Genomic DNA, 21,281 nt, shown 5'->3' with positions numbered 1-21,281 from the left:
GCTTCCCGCAGCATTCAGCTAACGGAATGTCTCATTTTCTTCTCAGGGAACAGGGTTACATGCGTAACCCAGACGTTTTCCACCACGGGAAAGTCTTCAGGACAGAGGACTTCCTGTTTGTTTTGTTAACGTAAAGACAGAGAAAGAAAAATGGACAATGTTTATAGCTGCTATAATGTATGTTCCCTGCAGAAAAGAAAAGAAAAACAAGAGAAACCCCTCATAGAATTTGTTGGTTTTAATGAAAACTCTAATGGTCCCTGTGGGTCTCTACTGGTAATTTGTTGTATTCTATTGGTTGCATATTATGTCTATGGATATCATTAAGGACCAATAATGGTAATGGTTTTAATGGTTAACTGATGGTTTGTAATGGTATTTGTAGTGGAAACCATTAGAATTTCTGTGATGATTTTTATTTAGTTTTTTTCAGCAAGGTGATTATAGGAAATAACTTGCTTTGTGGACACCATTAAATGTTACTATCAACAGATAAAAAAAAAGTATGCCTTGCTAAATAAGAAATTACAAATTTTAATTGTTGGCAGATTGACACGGTATAAAAGGAATTAAACATGTTGGGACATGGCAGGTACAGTCTATATTCTATGTATTTAAACATTTATTGCTAAATGCTTTTAATGCCATGATTTTTGCAGATATCAGATTAAACGTATTAAATATATTGTTAGCTTACTCTTATTTAACGCTATCTGTATTGGCATAAGCTCAAATGAAAGTACAATTCATTCTGCTTTTTAGCATTATCTTTCTTTTATCTGGGCTACTTCAGGTTTCACACACACACACACACACACACACACACACACACAGAGAGCAGGTGCAGACTGGAGCAGAAGCTTCATATTAAAACGTTTCATTTGAGTGGACAGGGATGAATTTGCTACAGAATGCCAGCAGCTGCCACAGATATACACCTCAAAAAAGGTAGCTCTGAGAACAAACAAGGCTGTAGTTAAAAACTTCAAATGTACATTAAGAAGCATTGAATTCTTCCTTCATGATGGTTTAAGAGAAGTATTTAGAATGGATTATTGAATCAGTTCAAAAAATGACACCTTCTTAGCTATCTATGTTTGTAGCATCTATGATGCTAGTTGAGTTATGCTATTGAGCTTTGTGTATGAAGCTACTAAAGTTAATATTCCACATGCTAGCTAAACTAATGCTAAATAAATATGGCTTTATATGCAAAAATATACAGTAAAATGTAATTTGAGGTGGTTGGAGGTAGCTGTCCTGTATCTAAAGCTAGCTTTAGTAAAACAGTGGCTTATTTAGCTTTCTATCATGCTAGCACATGTCTAATGTATATAAATGAATGAATGCTGGCCCAAAAAGTCACTTACAGTGCCCTCCACCCTTAGAAAATATGAGCAAAGAAGGCTGTAAAAAATTGTCTTTATTGTTTAACCGTTTGATCTTTTGTACAAAACATTCACAAAAATACTCTGTTCTTATGGATATCAAACCATTGAAAAAAAAAAAAAAAACACAGGTTCATCCAACATATATATATATATATATATACATTTAACAAAGATTATATATTATATATTATATAACTAATTATATATATATAATAATATATATATATAATCTTTGTTAAGTATAGGTGTGCAACAATTATTGGCACCCTTTGCCAAGATAACAGCTTTGAATCTTCTCCTATACTGACTGATGAGGTTGGAGAATACATGGCAAGGGATCTGAGACCATTCCTCCATACAGAATCTCTCCAAATCCTTCAAATTTCGAGGCCCATGTTGGTGGACTCTCCGCTTCAATTCACCCCACAGATTTTCTATGGGGTTCAAGTCAGGGGACTAGGATGGCCATGGCAGGACCTTGATATTGTGGTCAGTAAATCATATTTTGTCCTGCTGGAAGATCCAACCATGGCCCATTATAAGCTCTCTGGCAGAGGAAGTCAGGTTTTCACTTAATATCTGTTGATATTTGATAGAGTCCATGATACCATGAATCTGAACAAAATGTCCAGGTCCTCTGGCAGAAAAACAGCCCCAAAACATTAAAGAGCCACCACCATATTTAACCGTTGGTATGAGATACTTATCCTATGGCTACCTCTGTGTGTGTGTCAAAACCACCTCTGGTATTTATTACCAAAAAGCTCTATTTTGGTTTCATATGACCACAGATCCCAATGAGAGTAGATGTTTTTTTCTTAAAACCCTTCCAAACAACTTGTGTTTATGTGGGTGACTTCAGATTGAAGTTTTGGAGACCCCAAAATGCAACTAATGTCTGCAATTCTCCTTGGAGATTTTTTGGCCACTCAAACCATCCTCTTCACAGTACGTTGAGACAATATAGACACATGTCTAATTCTAAGTTGATTCATAACATTTCCAGTTGACTGGACTTTTATTCTAAACAACAACTAACAATTATTTTCCTGATGGTGGAAATAGGCATTTTCAATGCTTGTGTTATTTTCTCATAGCTACTTCCCATTTTGTGACACTCAACTACCTTTTGCTGAACATCGAAGCTATATTCCTTGGTCTTATCCATTGTTATGAATGACTAAGGGAATTTAGCCTGTGTTACCTTATATTTATTCCTCTGTGAAACAGGAAGTCATGGTTGAACATGTCATGTTCTTAGTCACCCAGGTGTTCTAAAAAAAATATCAATGGGAATATACTTCAAATATATTTTTCTCATATGAATTCATAGGGGCGCCAATAATTGTTGCACACTTTTATTTAACAAAGTTTTTTGGGGGATAAACCTGTGTTGTTTTTGCAATTGTTTGATATCCATGAGAGCAGAGTATTTTAAACAAATGAACAAAAAGTTAAAGAATAATGAGATTTTTTCTTCTTTGCTCATATTTACAAAGGGTGCCAATATTAGTGGAAGGCACTGTAAATGCTTTTTCCACACTTTCTGCATGTCCCCATAACAGCTAGAGTCCTCTAATACATCGATTATTACTCAGTTTCAGAGAATATTTAAAAAATGTAAATAATACACCAATAACTTATTAGGGGACATTAGGGGGGAAATGTGATAAATTTTGACCAACATAGGTATTATACAAAGCTTCATAGCTGAATTGTCAAAACACTGATTAGTCAAAAGTAATTTCTTAATTTTTTATAATAGTAACAGATATAAATTTAACACAGGTTTATATTAATGTTCTTATTCTTGTATGCTATCATTTATTGATATGATAATACATTACATTACAATATGTTTTTCTGAACATATAATTTTGTGAAACTTTTGCTACGTCTATCACGGATTTCGCCTCGCGCTAAATGCCGGAGGGAGCAGCGCGCTCAACTGCCCAAAGCGCAACAGCACGCGCTTCAGGGATTTTCAGTGTCTTTCTACATTTGTTTTGTAATGGTTTATGTTCTGTCTCCGCCCCTGTTACATTATTGGATGTCTCCCTCACGTGTCATTATTATTCACAGCTGTTTATGTTTTACGTTTGATTTCATTAAATATTTAAACCCCTCGTCTGTCTTTGTTCTGCGTGAAGTACTGTGAGTGTTTCGGTGTCTTCTTGCCACACCTGTACTAAGCAATTTGAGTCTCTTTTTTTTTGTTTCATGGTTTTGATCCTGTTCTCGTGTCTTGATTCTTGTCCTAGCCCAGTTAATGCCCGTTTGCAGATAGCCTGACTCCTCGCTTGTTTTTGACCACGATTTTGCATTTTGATTTGGATTTGCCTGCCCATCTCTTCAATAAAGCTCTTAACTCAATATAGCTCTTTCAATAAAGCTCTTAAAGGTCTATATTTTCATTGTATGACAGTTATCCTGTATCTATCAAATATAAATAAAACTAGCTGGTACATTGCTGCAGTTTATACAGTAGGTCTCAAAAAATGATTCAGTATTATTACTATATTATTACTAGTGTTATTACTATAGGCTACTGCAGGTATTATCTCTTATTAAAGGGAATATTTGCAGTGTAGTATTGTCACGTTACTCACTAATGAAGATTAGGACAGATGCAAGTGCAGTTAAACAGTTTTATTAAAACAGATAAAGGCAGACAAATCCAAATCAGTAATCCAAAGCGTAGTCCAAAAACGTGCAAAAGGTCAGGTGATCGGCAAACAGGCATAAATAGGGTGAGACAATACTCAGAGTCAAGAAACGGGAACAAATAACAACCGCTTGGTAAGTGAGTTAAACTCAATACTACGCTAAGTCATAATTATATACTGTGGTGTGAGCGTGCGTGAGACTGGAAACAGGTGTGTGTGATTAGAATTCAGGAGAAGGTGAATGTGTGTGTGTGGGAAGTGTAGTCCATGGCAGCCATGTTTGTTGGCCGCAGTGCAGCATGGGAAATGTAGTCACTAGTTTGCTGTGACATGACAAGTATGTATAACATTACAGGAACTTTTGTTACTGGCCCAGATATGCTGCTTTTCCCATGCAAGTGTTCACTTTGTGAATTATTTATAAAATTAATATTTATCTATTGATTATAGACGACAGTTTCATGGCGCTCTGTACCTGAGGGGACGCAGGGTTCTGAGTAGCCGTAGGACACGTAGCACACCCAGGATCTTGGCTCCTCCCGCCATCGATACTACAATGTCAATCAGAGACACAAAGACAAGGAAACCATCCAGAATGTTCCAACTGCTGCGCAGGTATGCACGATCTCCCAGATACAAACCCATTGAAACCACCTGAGAGAGAGAGGGGAGGGAGGGGGGGACTGGTGTATTATTTCATATTTTATACACATTTTTTAAAAAAATATGACAAGTTTTACGAGTTGGGGGGAAGAGGCGTCTGCTGTCATTTTGACAGAATGCCATAAGGGCTCAGGCAAAAACTTATGTAAGGCACAGGGAATGAAAGGGTGAGAGAGAAGCAGATGCAGATGATAGAAAGAAGTAAAACATGACACCAATGGGACTCTTTCCTCTCATTCCTTAAACCCAGAGTGGACATGATATGACCAGTAGGAGCTATGCTGGATGCTGCACACTACCAATCTACAAAAACGGAATTGTGAAAACAGAAGGGATGAATTTTAGCATTAAAACCCATAACAGTGTCAAGAAGCAATCTTTCTTGAAATCTTTCTCAACAAGAGGCACATTCACAGATGAACTTTTTTCCATTTGAGTTTCTGTTTCATGTTTATTTATTTATTTATTGTATAATGCATTTTACATCTCACTTGACCGTCCAACAATATCACTGTCATGGGGAGATGATAGGAATGATAGGAGAAATGATAGGAAAGAAACTTTTTCATGCAGAACTGCAATACTTTGCCGATTTTATTTCAACTATATATTTACATGTTTCTAGACCTATCATAAATTCACTATTTCAAAGATACATTTACAGTCAGGCCTACTTGCAGAAAACACGGCTTGATCAGTCATTCTCATCAAAGGAAAATGAACTCAATGGTGTACAATGAGATCATCTCTGGCGATCCTACTGTTCACAGCTGGTGGACTTCCCACACACTACCTACCTAGCAATCTTATTAGCATATTGCACGGGAAAATTAGAAGAAGAAAAAAAATCATTAAAAATAAATAAATAAAAAATAAATAAATGTGGGATCTGGTTTGTTATTCAGATATTGATATTCACATATTTTATGCCTACATGTAAATTGGTCCTTTTATTGCTCTCTGAGGCTTGTCTCTGTCTCTCACACAACTTGTTAATGACAGACTCTGTTAGGCTCGTAATGAAGTGAGTCAGAGAAACCCAGAGAACAGAACAGACACATGATTGAATGCCTATGAGAAATTAATGGAGTAATTAATACCATCGTCAGCTAATTACACATCTGCAATGGAGGATGGGGGAGAGGGGAGGAGAGGGAAAAAAATGAGGGGAAGGGAGATGGATGCACTGCTAATCAGTAAATCTAGAAGACATCATTTTAGATTTCATGATCTACAATCTGCTAGTATATAGTCTACCACATGAACATTCATAAAGAAGCATGGACATGTTAGCATAGACCAGTAGGTGTGATGGGCTGGGAAACCTTTCATATGGTCAAAATTAGATATTTTATTCTATATATGTAGTGGATAAAAAGTATGCACACCCCTGTGAAAGTTTTTATGATGTAAAGAAAAAAAAAGAAACTAAGATAAATAATGTCAGATCTTTGCTCCACATGTTCCATCTGTATTGTGATACTGAAACCAACAAAATGCAAATGGAAAAGCAAGTAGAAACATTTTAAAACTTATAATAATAGCAATAAACAATAATCTGGTAGCACAATTATGAATGCCCTTTGTATAGTAGGGCATGTGACCGTCTTTGGAATTAACCAATCAAAACCAATCAAACTCCTGTTCAAAAGTAATTATCATATACCTGTCATCAATGAAATGATTCTGATTAAACTCCAAAAAAGATGAGCTGTTTCTGTAGGATTTTTCTTCCTAGTTGTAGGTGATGCGTAGCCTTTTTTTATCCCCTGTAATTCTGAGAACTACAGCCTTTCCTAAATACAATTTGTGTCTTATTTGTATACATCTCAGATAGAGTGAAAACTGAGAAACTTGCATTTTAGAATTCTTTGCAGGAAGACAGCCAAGGTAAGGTTTGAATATAAGCTGATTAAAAAATATTTGGTAAAATGTATTTATGTTTTCTTAAAGTAGAGCTGTCAAACTCAGAAAAAAAACTCTTATTATGGGTTTTCCCAGATGCCAAATTCAGAAAAGAAATAAAAATCTCAAACCTTTTCTCTTACCAGTGGTTGATAAGTCAAGACATGTTTCTCAAATGACAATCTTAAGTTTATAACTGTAGCTAAAAGACTATGGCAATCAATCAAAAAAAAAAAAAAAAAATACTAAGAGCTGCTTGTTTAGCTGTTCAAACAGACTTACTTATATTATGTCAGACACTGTAGGCTATGACATATGAGACCACAAATATCCATAGAACTAAAAACAGTCATAGCACCCATTTTAAGTCCAAAATCACTTTCTGCTCAAGTGAGTGAGCAGAGTGTTTGGAAATTTAGGCATGTATTTTGCATGATTTTAAATTTGAGCCTATAAGCTTCTCTTAGATGTTAGCAAATGTTAAAGCGTTTTTGCTACTTGACTACATTTTTATTCAGTGGGTAAGTTGTATATATTTCACTTTTATCTGAACTATTTCTTTAATTAGACAAGGCTCACTCATTTTTTTTTTTTTTCATTATCACTCCTGCAATATTTGTGAGAGTTCTTCCATAAGTAAGTCCATTTCACTGAGAAACCCTGGAGTGTGGCAGCATGCCTAAATTATACATGACTTCAGACTATTAAAAAAGATATTTAAAGCTTGAAGCTGACATTCATGCATGAATAAATAATTTCAAGAGCCATACAGCCTAGTCTATAAAAAGATAGAATTAAAGATGCTTTTCTTTCAGAAAACCGGCAAGCATTGTCACAGACACAGCTGGAAGCCCATGTAACTGATCTAAATTGGTTGATGCAGACAGACAGAAGTTTGAACAAGTGTAGTGGTGTATTTACCTTGACCGTCATCTCAGCTACAAAGATGGCAGTGAAGATGTAGTTAGAGATGGTGAGAAAGACTCGCTCCTATAGGTAAAAAAAGAGCAGAACACAATTATCTTCTCTTTGACGTCTCTTCTACAGTCCCAATAACAGTAAAATGGAGCAGATTTCAGCAAATAGCAGAGCAGAAGCAGAACAAAATGGCAGCATTCTTAGAGGGAAGTGTGTGAATAATATCCTGCCTTTATTATTCAGGATAAGGGACCATGTAAATGTCAGCATGGAGAAGTCATGCTGAGTACACCAAGAAGAACATAACTAACAGCACATATCTAGAACTTTCTGTCGATAAATTCTAGAGTTTTATAAGGTAAGATTGGAAAGGCAACGATTATAAAATTCTCCATTTAAAAATTCTAAATGGATAGATTTGTTGAGCTCTGGAAAGCTAATTCTAGAATTCTTTTTCTAGAATTCTACATGTTTACAGGATTCTAGAATTATTCTAGAATTATTCTAGAATTCTCCATTTGAGCAACTCTTTCAAAACATTCTAGTTAAGAATTCCCAATCACCAGATCTGCGGAGTTCTGGAATGGCACCCAATTCTACAATTCCTTCTGTTTTTTATTTGTAACTCCTTGACAATTAATTCTACATTCTCAGTTCCACCCAGTTCTGGAATAGGACAGTACATTATAAAGAACTATCCATTTCAAGACCCTTTTATTTTTAAAAAATAGTCAAGATTTGTACATCTTTGAAGAATTCTAGATCTCCATATTAATTGATTTCTAGAATGGCTAGAATTTGCTTTTCCAGAATGCTCCTGACTGCTGATTTTGATATATCATCTCATATTCATTATTTGATCACAAACTGGCCTTGCTGTTCCAATACGTTCCACAGAGAACAGGTTGGTCACTTGTATATATCACCGTTTATCCTCTGTCCTGCTGGAAACATGCTTCTTAATTCGTTTACCTTGCTTCCTTTTATCAGGTCTTCATTGAACTGAATTGAAACTCAGCTGTGAGTGCCTTTTAGCGGAGAATGTTACCCAGTTTTATCCTGAAGGATAGCACTAACTCCCCTCTTTCCCATATACAGTACATGTGCTAACATACGCCCACAGGCATTTATGATTACGTCCTGATTAACAGGAATAGAGGAAGACCATATTTTGCACCCAAAAAGCAGAGCCAATTATGCCCACTTAGACTTCTGGCATGGGCATCTTAGGGATTTAAAGTCATAATTTTTCCCTGACTATGTCAATTGTTGAATGGATAAAGAAAGAAACAAAATCCTACCAGACTTCCCTGGTGAATCCTGGGTCTTTCAAGGGCCACTGTGATGCAGTTGAGGAAGATGAAGGCCAACACTACATAGTCAAACAGTTTATGAGCAATGATCTTCTGGCAAGTTAACCTGAACCTAGAGAGAGAGGGAAGGAGAGATAAGTTAATATTTCAGTTCGACCTTAGTGGCAACCCTTGATACCAACCTTGTCATGAGGTAAAGGAAGATGAGGCCTTGTATTGTATTTCTTATGCACTTGCAAAAATAATGATGTTTTTTGTGTTTTTTTTTTTTTTTTTTTTTTTTACAAATCTTTTTAACTGGACAAAAATCTCAGCTCTGCTTTTTTTTCTTCTTTTTTTTTTAAAAAAAAGAAATTGGTGTGTGGTATGCTGTGATTTAGAGCTTCACCTGGTACTCACCAGGGCTTGATCAATACCCTAATCAAAACTACCACACCATCACCATCTCATTCTTCAGCAGTCTGCACTTCAGCTTTTGTTTTGGTTCTGCAAGTACTCCATTCCCTCCACCCCTCTTTATCTGCATTCTTTTCCCGTCTGCCTCATCATTACTGTTTTACTGTACCCTGCATCCTTTGTCTCCATTTATCCAGCATTTTCACATTCTACTCCACTGTCCTTTTATCTCCGTTATACTAACCTATATCTCAACCTCTAAATCCTTTCATACTATTGCTCTATCCTCCCATCATTTTCACCCTCCATCCCATCAACCCATACCTACATTGTTCTATCATCCTATACTTCCATCGCTCCAGGCTTGTCACTTTCCAATACACTGTCCAATAGCTCCATCTCCCATCCATTTTATCATCTATTCTGCCATTCTATACCTTAATCTCTTTACCTTATTTTTCACCTTCCATTCCCCCAATATATCTCTATCTCTCTATCGTTTACACCTTCCACTTCACTATCCTATATATCCATCTCTCCATCCCACCACTGTATAGCTCAGTCTCTGTATTATTATCCTATATCTCCAGTTCTGTTAATGTTTCACCCATTATTCCCCTATTCCATCCATCCATCCTTAACACCATTGATTCCACCATTCCATACCTTAACCTCTTCATTCCTTTTCCTCTTCTAATCAATCAACCATATACAGTGGGGGAAATAAGTATTGAACGCGTCAACTTTTTTTTCAGTAAATATGGTCCCAATGAGGCTATTCACATGAAATTTTCACCAGACTTTGGTATTAACTCAAGAAATTCACACATATAAAGAAATCCAAACATTAAAGTCCATATATGAAGTTATGTGTAATAAAGAGGAATGACACAGGAAAAAAGTGTTGAACACACGAACTGAAATTTATTTAATACTTAGTGGAGAAGCCTTTGTTTGTAATGACAGCTTCAAGACATTTCCTGTATGAACAAATTAATCAGCCGCAGTATTCAAGTGTGATTTTGGCCCATTCTTCTAAACGTATTGTCTTTAAATCTTGTTCTATTGGATCCAAGTCAGGTGACTGACTGGGCCATTCAAAAACCTTGATTTTTTTTTTTTTTCTCTGAAACCAATTGAGCGTTTCCTTTGCTGTATGCTTTGGATAATTGTCCTGCTGGAAGGTCCACCCACATCTCATCTTCATCATCCTGGTGGATGGCAGCAGATTCTCCTCAAGAATCTCCTGGTAAAGGGCTCCATTCATCGTTTCTTCAATTATATGAATCTGCCAGTACCATGTGATGAAAAACAGCCTCGCACCGTGATGCTTCCACCTCCAAACTTCACTGTTGGTATGGTGTTTTTAGGGTGATGTGCAGTGCCATTTCTTCTCCAAATATGGTGTGTAGTATGACAGCCAAAAAGTTAAATTTTGCTCTCATCTGACCAGACTACACTCTCCCAGTATTTCATAGGATTGTCGAAATGAGTTGTAGCAAACTGTAAACGAGCTTTGACATGCCTTTTCTTTAGTAATGGAGTCTTGTGGGGTGAGCGTGTACAGAGGCCATGGCGGTGGAGTGCATTGCCTATTGATTCCTCTGTGACGGTGGCACCTGCTGCCTCCAAGTGTTTCTGGAGCTCTTTCTGAGTGGTTCTTGGATCTTGGGCTACTGTTCTGACTATTCTTCTGACTCCCTGGTCAGAAATCTTGCGAGGAGCTCCTGTGCATGGCCGGTTGATGACGGAGTGATGTTGCTTCCACTTGCGGATAATGGCCCCAATGGTGCTTACTACAAGATTCAGAAGTCTTGAAATACATCTGTATTCGATTCCATCAATATGTTTAGCAACAATAAGGTTCTGAAGGTCTTGGGAGAGTTCTTTGCTTTTACCCATCATGAGATCTTTCTTGTGTGACACCTTGGTAACGAAAACCTTTTTATAGACCATCAATTTACTAACCCAGCTGATATTAATTTGCAGCTTTCAATTGGTTCCTTGCCTTACCTTGCCTAAGAAAAATGCTTTTTCTTAGCGTGTTCAACTTTTTTCCTGTGTCATTCCACTTTATTGCACCTTTATGTATGGACTTAAGTGTTGTGAATTCTTTATATTTGCGGATTTCTTGAGTTAATACTGATGTCTGGTGAATATTTTATGTGAATAGCCTCATTGGAAATATATTTACTGAAATTTTTTTTGGCGTGTTCAATTTGTATTTTCCCCACTGTACCTCCATCTCTCCATACATCTCACCTTCCATTACACCATTATAGACCTTGATCCCTCCATACTTTTCACCTTTCCTTAGTCCACCATATATCTCAATAATTTTATTCTTTTTAATCCACATTTCCATTCCCATCTCCTGAAGAAAGGTCTTCTCAAACCTCTTTTCTCCCGTGTCACACTATACCACTTTGCATGTGTCCCTTCATCTTTTTCCGTTGTTCACCCTCACTGTAGGTTATACACTTGATGGATAAGGAAACAAGGGGGGAGTGAGAGAAAATAGTGAAAGAAAGAAAAATGGTTCCCACTGACCCCCTCTCTATGGAATTACAAAAATTACTTTGGACACAAATTAAGTCCACACTTAAGACCCCCAAAGTGGCTGACTACACTGTTAAGTAGTCAAGAGCTGTGAGCTGTTTTTCAATACAAGTATGCTATTTAAAAAAATATTTCAGCCACTGAATAGATTGACATCTGATTAGTATAAATCTTTTGGATGACTTACTTGTTCTCAGGGGAAAACAAGTAGACAGACCAGTCTTCCCTCGTCTCGCACCAGTTTGGGCGATATACCTCAATCATCTTCTGGATCCGAAAACATAGGCTCTTAAAAAAGAGCACAACGGCAATGAGTCAGTAAAACGCACAAACAATTGCACATCGTGTAAAACTATGATTAACTACTCAGCAAGCACAATTGCAGGCAATTGTATTCCAACAAACATGTCATTTTCTTACAAAGTACATCCCATTAACTTCTATGCAAAAGTTAAGCAATCAGGTGCTTTTTTACAAACATAGCTATTTATTTAATAATAATAATAATAATAATAATAATAATAATAAGTACAATGCAGAGGACGTCTTGAGTTTTCTCTTCAAATTCTCACACTCTCTCAAACATCTTAGTCAGTATCAACTACTGCCTTTCACAGAAGAAGCCATTTGTAATGATGCACTATAGATTGTAATGAGGTGTTATTGTGTGTAGTGACAAAGAGAAATTTGATTCTCACATTGTCTTCCTGTCACAAGAGAAGAATCAACAGCAGAAATAAAGTGCCACTAGAAAGCTATTATTAAGATGAGTGCTACATCAGTGTCTGGTAGTGAATGGCACAAGATGCTATAATATGCATGGCAGATGAAATTGAAATATGCTTTTCAGACATCATTTGCTTTTATTCTTTCGGATGGTTATCGTGTCATATGTTTGATTTAAATAATAGTGTATGTAGGACACCAAGATGTTGGTGGGGCGGCCTGTGAAAACCTTTCACATGGTGAAATTTTGATATAAATGACAACCATTATACATTTTTCAGTAACTGTTTTTTTATCCTGCTCAGGGTCACAGTGGACCTGGAACCTATCTCAGGAAATTTTTTTTTTCCATATTTCAATTTAAAATTCTATTAATAATATGGCCAATCAGTATATCAGAGATTATAAGTTGTAGGTTTATAAATTTTGGATCCTAGTTTTATAAATCTGTGATAAATAACTTACATAGTCTGTCTCCTCGTCGAGGTGTGGTTTGTCCTTCTGAGCATTGAGTTGGGGATAAACCTCGCTGAGCAGTGCTCTCTGACGCATTGGTGCTTTCCCATTACAATCATGGTGCTGCTCCCCACACACACTTTTTTTCCTGGTCAGAAGGTGGTGCTGCAGTGGGGGTCCAGGGAGCTGGAGCTGCTCAGGGAGCTCGAGTGAGAGGGCACGCCGATCGCGGCGAAGGGGGTAACGACGAGAAAGGAGAGGTGGGTGATGTAAGAGTTGGAGGCGTGGGGAGAGGAGGGACTCCCGCTCAGCTGGATGGGAGTGGGGACCTCGGACCCGTAGGCTCCCACCTACCGCCAGGCCTCTAGTAGCACGACCCATGCTGTTCCAGCTAGACCGCCGACTCCATGCTGACTGGGGGTGGGGGCGCCCCCAGTGGCGGTACAAGGAAGTACGACCATGACGCTGTATGGATGGAGAAAAGAGAGGAATAAAAATAGATTCCTTGCACTCCCTTCCATGCTCTCCTGACTAGGAGTATTATATTTTAAACAAATTTTTGTTTATTAATGCACTATGGTTTCTACTCCTCTCTGTGTATGTGTGTGTGCATGTGCTTGGCTATAGCGCCTTACAAAGATAATTGCAGGCTGTATATGTTTGCTGTAAAAGAGGACAATTGCCCATATTTAGTGCCAGTGGAGGTAACGAAACAGTTGCCATAGAAACCTTGTTAACTGGTATTAAGTCATCTAAAATTACTTTAAGCAGGAGGCGATGCTGCATGCCAACTGGAGACACAGCGCACACACTTGATACTTGGTAACTGTCAAATAAAACATAACAATGTGACAACTTGAGTCAGGAAAAACGTCAGAATTAAATGGTGGAATATTTGGTGGATTTATGTGGAGCAAGTTTGCAATATTGTGCACATATGGTGATTGATTAGCCACTCAGAGTTACAATATATGTGTGTGTGTGTGTGTGTGTGTGTGTGTGTGTGTGTGTGTGTGTGTGTGTGTGTGTGTGTGTGTGCTGGTGGCCCCATGTTGTATTCAATGCATGGTTCTACTCACAGAAATATCAGCTCTCACTAGCATGGCTAATCTCGTGATCTCCCATGCATAGTGCGTCACAACACTATATTTAAACCATCGAGCTTTCTCTCATCCATTTCTCTCTCTATCTCTCTCTATCTATGGCTGTCTCAATTAAAGGGGAGTTGCCATGGAAACCCCACCGTCATGGCTGGGCTTGACATCTTACCCAGGGAATTCTGGTCTCTCTCACACACACACACACACACACACACACGTTATGGACACTCACAAGGAGTGCCAGAGTACTCTCTGGCCAAGTGATTTCTAATCAAAGCAATAATTATCGCAAATGTTTCATTGACTCATTAGCAACATGTGACTTTCCAGCAAAAACAGCCAGCCAGCCAGCACGCACAGAGAGCTGATGGGAATCACACACACTCAATGGGCTTACGGTTGTGGGCAGTTTGTGTCCAACTCTGCCTCATATGTGGCTAATCTGTCCAGGGCTGAGCAGGAGGCCTTAGATGCTGGTCAATAATGGATCATCAACAGGATATGCGTTCAATATTTCCCGCTATTTTTTTTACAAAAAAGACCACACAAAACCAAAATCATGAAAATGAAAATGTATAATTAAAGTTTTAAACATTAAGCTTCTCTGCAGCGAGACTGCCAACCACTGGATTACCATTCCAAATGAACAAAAAAGTACTTGTGTTAATCCAAGCAATGGCGTTTGATTGCTTTAGATATTCACAGTTGCTATGGAAGAGTACTTCTGCACTTCAATTTTCTGCACTTGTTCTGTTTTCTGCTTTAAATTGTACCTTATTTTTTTTCTACATAGAATTACATTTTTCTCTTTCTATAGGAATTTGTCTTCTTTATATCCCAGCTAATTATGTAGTGTCAACATTTATGTTCAACAAAGTTTCCCTATTGTGTATTATAGATACACAATGTAATGTATGCAAATGTACCCAAAAGTATAACAACTGCACTGTTGCTGGAATTTTTTATTAATTTTTTCTGGTTCCAGTGAAGTGGGACAGATCATTTTAAATGAGTTATAAGACTTATTATAACTTATAACTAATTCTAACTCTCTAACAGTTTGGGTGAAGGACATTTATTGGGCATTTATGTTCTATTAAAAGATTGTTTTAAACATTATATTTTCTCTTACAGTATAATCCCGTGACATTATGTAAAATGTGTTATTGAAAATATTTCTTATTTTGATTTTACCGATTTAAAAAAATTACAATACACTATATGCCTAGAAGTTTACAGACACCTACACATCCAAACTGAAATCTTTAATATAAATATTTAATAGGGAATTGGTCTCCAATTTGGTGCAATATCAGTCTATTCTATCTGGGAGGCTTTCAGTTAGATAGATTAGATATGGTATATTGGTGTTTCCATTCATCGACATGAATAGAAGCTATATTGGGTAATTACATTTGCTGATTATTTCATCCAGTCCATCAGAATGGTTGATTCACTTCATTTCATCTGATCAGGCTGACGTTTTAAGTTCTGCAAAGAGCTGCTAAGTCCATTTTGAGTAAAAACCTGAATTCACACTGGAACTAGAATTTACCACCAACTATCTTTTGGAAGATAGTTATGGAGAATTGTAGAATCTGTGCCAAGGGCCACTGAATCTGTTCTGACAGTTTGTGGTGGTCCAACACCTTACTAAGACACTTTATGTTGATTTTCCCATTTTTCTGTCACACCCCTATATCTAGATTGTGTATAAATAAATGCATTTTGCTCTCACCAGTGAGAAAGATCCTTGCTCCAGGCTGCTCTTGCCCAGACTGATGACACTGCTCTTACGAGATTCTTCTTCCAAATTTATCCTTCCTCCTCCTATAGGCTTCATCTCCAGGTGCCCATTAGGGGTCAAAGCACAAAGTTTAGGATCTGGAGAGAAATAGAGTGCAACACCAGTTAGCTTAATCCCAGATAAAGGGATTTACATACAGCAATTTTTAGAAATGTATGAGTAAAGAAATCCAAGCCATGTGAATGGCAAATTCTATATTTTGATTCTAGAATTTTCCATTAAAGCAAAGGGGCAAGTATTATAGAACTAAACAGGTTACCAACTGTGACTTTGTTCTGTGTTGTACTTAAGTTGGAAGTTGATGGGAACAGTCACCTGCTAGTTTCCTGTTTATATATTGAAATAGAGTGAAAAAGATACTTCAGTTTCTCCCCAGCCATTAAAAATTTACAATGACCCTCAGTTGAGGCCAGTCGGAGGGTTTACTTTCAGTAGCTTGTCCACAGTTTTCTAAAGAGTGTTGGTTTTAATGTAAATTATTAACCATACTGCAGTAAGAAAACTTCACTGAGAAGAGAGACAAGAATCAAGATATGACTCATGCCCAAAAGGTCAGGTAATTATTCTATGAAATAAGAAGCCACTATAGAGCTTCCATGGAGACTGCCACTTCTATCTGCTTGATCTAACTGCTGCAAATCATGATTTACACATCATAGTAAAGGCTCTTTGCACTGTAGTCTCTGTGCAAGAAGCTGAGATATTGTAAATCGAAAGTGCTAAAAGTGGTGGGCTAGAGATGGGTTTTAGAGAGAGCATGAGTCTGGGTCTGTGCTGGGTTAAGTGTGGATGAACAAGAAAAACCTATCGTTTATACCATAGTGTCGGCTGAGGAGAGTGGAGGTAAGAATTGAAGTAGGTCAAGTGAGGAAATGGGAGCCAGGAAATGGACAAGAGAGAAGAGTGGCCTTTTGGAGGGCTTAATTAAAGCCAAAAATAACAGAAACCTTGAGTGGACTCATAATGATCAATGCAAATTAAGGAATTCTATAAGAAAGGAAAATCATACCATTATTAAGATACTCATACAGGAAAATAATTTCAGTACTGGTGAAAAAAACCCATCATATTTTGATGTAAATTATTCTAGAGGGGAAACTCATTCTGGAGAATGATTTATAATTGAAATGCAAATCCTCACCTTGGTGAAGGATTGGAGAATGGACTTATAATGTAGAAGCAAGGAGTCCTGCTGGAGAAGGGACCTATGGTGGAGAAGAAAGGACTCATTCTGAAGAAGGGGCTCATACTGGGCACTGGAGAAGGGACTTAAAGAAGCAAGAACTCATCCCAGAGAAGGGACTCATACTGTAAAAGGGAAGACTCAATGGGGAAATAGGACAAGTATTGGAAAAAGTTATGTATAATAGACAAAAGACTCAAGTTGGAAAGAGCTCAAAATGAAGAAGGGGTTTATTTTTGAAGAGAGAGTTATATCTGAGAACTGCTCGATAAATGGAGGGGCATACTGGACAATGAGGAAAGGTCTAGAGAAGCAAGCCCTCACCCTGGAGAATTGACTCATACTAGGTACAGGAGAAGGGACTTATAATAGAGAAGCAAGTAGTCCAACTGGAGAAGGGACTCATAGTTGAGAAGAAATGACTCACACCGGAGAATGGGCTTATACTGGGTACTGGAGAAAAGAACATATAATATAGGAGTAAGGAGTCCGCCTGGAGAAGGGACTCATACAGTACTTGAGAAGATAGGACTCACTCGGGAGAATGGACTTAAATTGGGTACTAGAGAAAGAGAGTTACAGAGGAGAAGGGACTCATGATGGGGAACTGAATAACAGAATACGTACTCATTCTAGAAATGGAACTCAGACTGGAAAAGTTATTCATCTGTGTCAAGGAGGACATAAAAGGGACTCATACTGGATAAGAAATTAATTTGAAGATGGACATGCTGGACAAGAGACACTTATTTGAGAAATGTCTCAAAGAAGGAATTTCTGTTGTTATAGGTATTATCCATTTCCTTGTTTAAACCAGTTGGTTGCACTGGTGTTCTAGGTGGGATGTATTCTACACTGCATGTCCCATTTATGTAAACCTACCAGAGAGCTGGAGCGAGTCCTTGTGTCTCTCACTCCCATCATAGTCGGATGATGACCCGTCATCATCTGAATACGAGCGATTAGCATCACCCTGATGGAGGAATGAAGGAGAAATATCAAGGAAGTGGAGTTAAACAGGACAAAGTACAAAAAGTAGCACCTGGGACTACAGTTACAGTTATTGACATTTTAAGAGAAATATCCGGTGTAGTTGCCTTGCCTCTGCCTGAAATCCCTCTACCAGAATGGCAACAAGTAGGTTAAAAAGCACATAGTTTCCAAATGTCATAAGAGCCACAAAATAGAGAGCTGCCAGAGGAGAGGTGGAGGCCATGCCATTATACAACACCACGTTCCAGTCCTCCTGAGTCAGGATCTACAAGGGATACACATAAACATATATTAAATTGATGCTGAATGATTGACGTAATATTTCTAGATGTTTTCTTGTAGAATGAGCATAATACCTGAAAAACAGTCACTATGGCCCACAGTAGAGAGTCAAAGTTTTTCCTGTCAGGGACCGTGTCTCCAGCATCCGTCTTCAGACTGAACTTACAGCCAAATATGTGCATTCCCAAGATACTGCAATGAGAGAGCTATAAGGACAGCTGCAAAGTGATATTTACACATCTTATTGTTAAAACTCAAGTCATTAAACGTTCTATGCCACCTAAGTGACTCATCCCCCTTTATTTTTCCTTCATGCAACAAAGTTTGAACACACACTAAAGGTGGATCACTGATAATGATAACTAGCTAGCTGTAATGCCCAGTACTCAGATTTTACCTATATACAGTATCTAACAAAAGTAAGTACACCCCTCACATTTTTGTAAATATTTGATTACATCTTTTCATGTGACAACACTGAAGAAATGACAGTTTGCTACAATGTAAAGTAGTGAGTGTACAGCTTGTGTAACAGTGTAAAAACAGTGTAAATAACAGTGTAAATAACTCAACACACAGCCATTAATGTCTGAACTGCTGGCAACAAAACTGAGTATACCTCTAAGTGAAAATGTCCAAATTTGGCCTAATTAGCCAATTTCCCTCCCCGGTGTCATGTGACTTGTTAGTGTTACAAGGTCTCAGGTGTGAATGGGGAGCAGGTGTGTTAAATTTGTTGTCGCTCTCACACTCCCTCATACTGGTCACTGGAAGTTCAACATGGCACCTCATGGCAAATAACTCTCTGAGGATCTGAAAAAAGGAATTGTTGCTCTACATAAAGATGGCCTAGGCTATAAGAAGATTGCCAAGACCCTGACACTGAGCTGCAGCACGGTGGCCAAGACCATATAGCGGTTTAACAGGACAGTTTCCACTCAGAACAGGCATCGCCATGATCGACCAAAGAAGTTGACTGCACGTGCTCAGCGTCATATCCAGAGGTTGTCTTTGGGAAATAGACGTATGAGTGCTGCCAGCATTGCTGCAGAGGTTGAAGGGGTGGGGGGTCAGCCTGTCAGTGCTCAGTCCATACGCCACACACTCAGATTGGTCTGCATGGCTGTCGTCCCAGAAGGAAGACTCTTCTAAATATGATGCACAAGAAATCCCATAAACAGTTTATTGAAGACAAGCAGACTAACGACATGGATTACTGGAACCATGTCCAGTGGTCTGATGTGACCAAGATAAACTTATTTGGTTCAGATGGTGTCAAGCGTGTGTGGTGGCAACCAGTTGAAGAGTAGAAAGACAAGTGTGTCTTGCCTACAGTCAAGCATGGTGGTGGGAGTGTCATGGTCTGGGGCCGCATGAGTGCTGCCGGCACTGGGGAGCTACAGTTCACTGAGCGAACCATGAATGCCATGTACTGTGACATACTGAAGCAGAGCATGATCCCCTCCCTTCGGGGACTGGGCCGCAGGGCAATATTCCAGCATGATGACGACCCCAAACACACCTCCAAGATGACCACTGCCTTGCTAAAGAAGCTGAGGGTGAAGGTGATGGACTGGCCAAGCATGTCTCCAGACCTAAACCCTATTGAGAATCTGTGGGGCATCCTCAAATGGAAGGTGGAGAAGCACAAGGTCTCAAACATCCACCAGCTCCATGATGTCATCATGGAGGAGTGGAAGAGGACTCCAGTGGCAACCTGTGAAGCTCTGGTGAACTCCCTGCCCAAGAGGGTTAAGGCAGTGCTGGACAATAATGGTGGCCACACAAAATATTGACACTTTGGGCCCAGTTTGGACATTTTCACTTAGGGGTGTACTCACTTTTGTTGCCAGTAGTTTAGACATTAATGGCTGTGTGTTGAGTTATTTTGATTTATACTGTTACACAAGCTGTACACTCACTACTTTACATTGTAGCAAAGTGTCATTTCTTCAGTGTTGTTACATTAAAAGGTATAATCAAATATTTACAAAATGTGAGGGGTGTACTCACTTTTGTGAGATACTGTGCGTATATATATATATATATATATATATATATATATATATATATATATATATATATATATATATATATATACATATATATATATATATATGTATATATTGCTGTAAGCAATGATGTCTGATGAGTTCATCAACAACCATCAAACATGGCTGACAGTGATGAGATTCCATTCACTGAGTGAGTCGATTGTGTCGATGGTTCAACATGTGCACATTATTGATGGTTTGGTTCATTACTCATTGGTTTCTGCTAGTCAGGGTTCAGGTTCATGCATATAGACTAAAAAGTAAGCCAAGCCGGTAGTCCAACAATCTTCATTCAAGCAGAAAATGTAAGCAAATTCAAAATAGTTGTTCTTAGTATATTTGACCATCTGGTGTTTTATGTTAAAATGCTATAAAAGGAAGGAAATTGAAGCCAAATTGTTAGTAACAAGTAACTAGCGACAGTAGGTAACAGCAGCTAGCTAGCTACAATGCCTCATAACAAAATGGTGGATTTCCTATAAGTAAGTGTGGGATAAAATTATATATATATATATATATATATATATATATATATATATATATATATATATATATATATATATACACACACAAATAAAACATAAACAGGTTATTAAAAAAATTCCAGTATGTTGGATTTCCAGTATGGTTGACATCATATTGACAAAGCCCAAATCATCTCACTTCTCAACATGTGTGTGTGTGTGTGTGTGTGTGTGTGTGTACACTGAGAACAGGCTATTTTATTTTCTGTTTCTGGGTCAGCATGACTGAAATAAGGGACACAGAAGTAGAAAAATGTGTAGAGCTGGAACAGACCTTCAGGTCCCCGCAGGTGTCTATGTGTGTGTGTTGTGTGTGTGTGTGTGTGTGTGTGTGTGTGTGAGTGT

General features: G+C 38.0%; 1 protein-coding gene across 1 annotated transcript in view; it reads right to left on the bottom strand.

Moving 5' to 3' along the window:
• LOC108272343 (voltage-dependent T-type calcium channel subunit alpha-1I) overlaps positions 1–21,281 on the bottom strand; it is a 143,720-nt gene that overhangs the window by 41,263 nt on the left and 81,176 nt on the right. Inside the window, exons 11-19 of the mRNA XM_053684293.1 lie at positions 18,433–18,550; positions 18,186–18,341; positions 17,966–18,056; positions 15,832–15,977; positions 13,003–13,458; positions 11,999–12,099; positions 8,845–8,968; positions 7,547–7,615; positions 4,533–4,711 (exon numbers count right to left, since the gene is read on the bottom strand). Coding sequence (XP_053540268.1) covers positions 4,533–4,711; positions 7,547–7,615; positions 8,845–8,968; positions 11,999–12,099; positions 13,003–13,458; positions 15,832–15,977; positions 17,966–18,056; positions 18,186–18,341; positions 18,433–18,550 — 1,440 coding nt within the window. The remainder of the gene's footprint in view (positions 1–4,532; positions 4,712–7,546; positions 7,616–8,844; positions 8,969–11,998; positions 12,100–13,002; positions 13,459–15,831; positions 15,978–17,965; positions 18,057–18,185; positions 18,342–18,432; positions 18,551–21,281) is intronic.

The sequence above is a fragment of the Ictalurus punctatus genome, chromosome 12 (assembly GCF_001660625.3).
Source record: "Ictalurus punctatus breed USDA103 chromosome 12, Coco_2.0, whole genome shotgun sequence".
Taxonomy (NCBI): domain Eukaryota; kingdom Metazoa; phylum Chordata; class Actinopteri; order Siluriformes; family Ictaluridae; genus Ictalurus; species Ictalurus punctatus.
The sequence above is the reverse complement of the archived record's forward strand: the minus strand, read 5'-3'. Positions and strand labels throughout refer to the sequence as shown.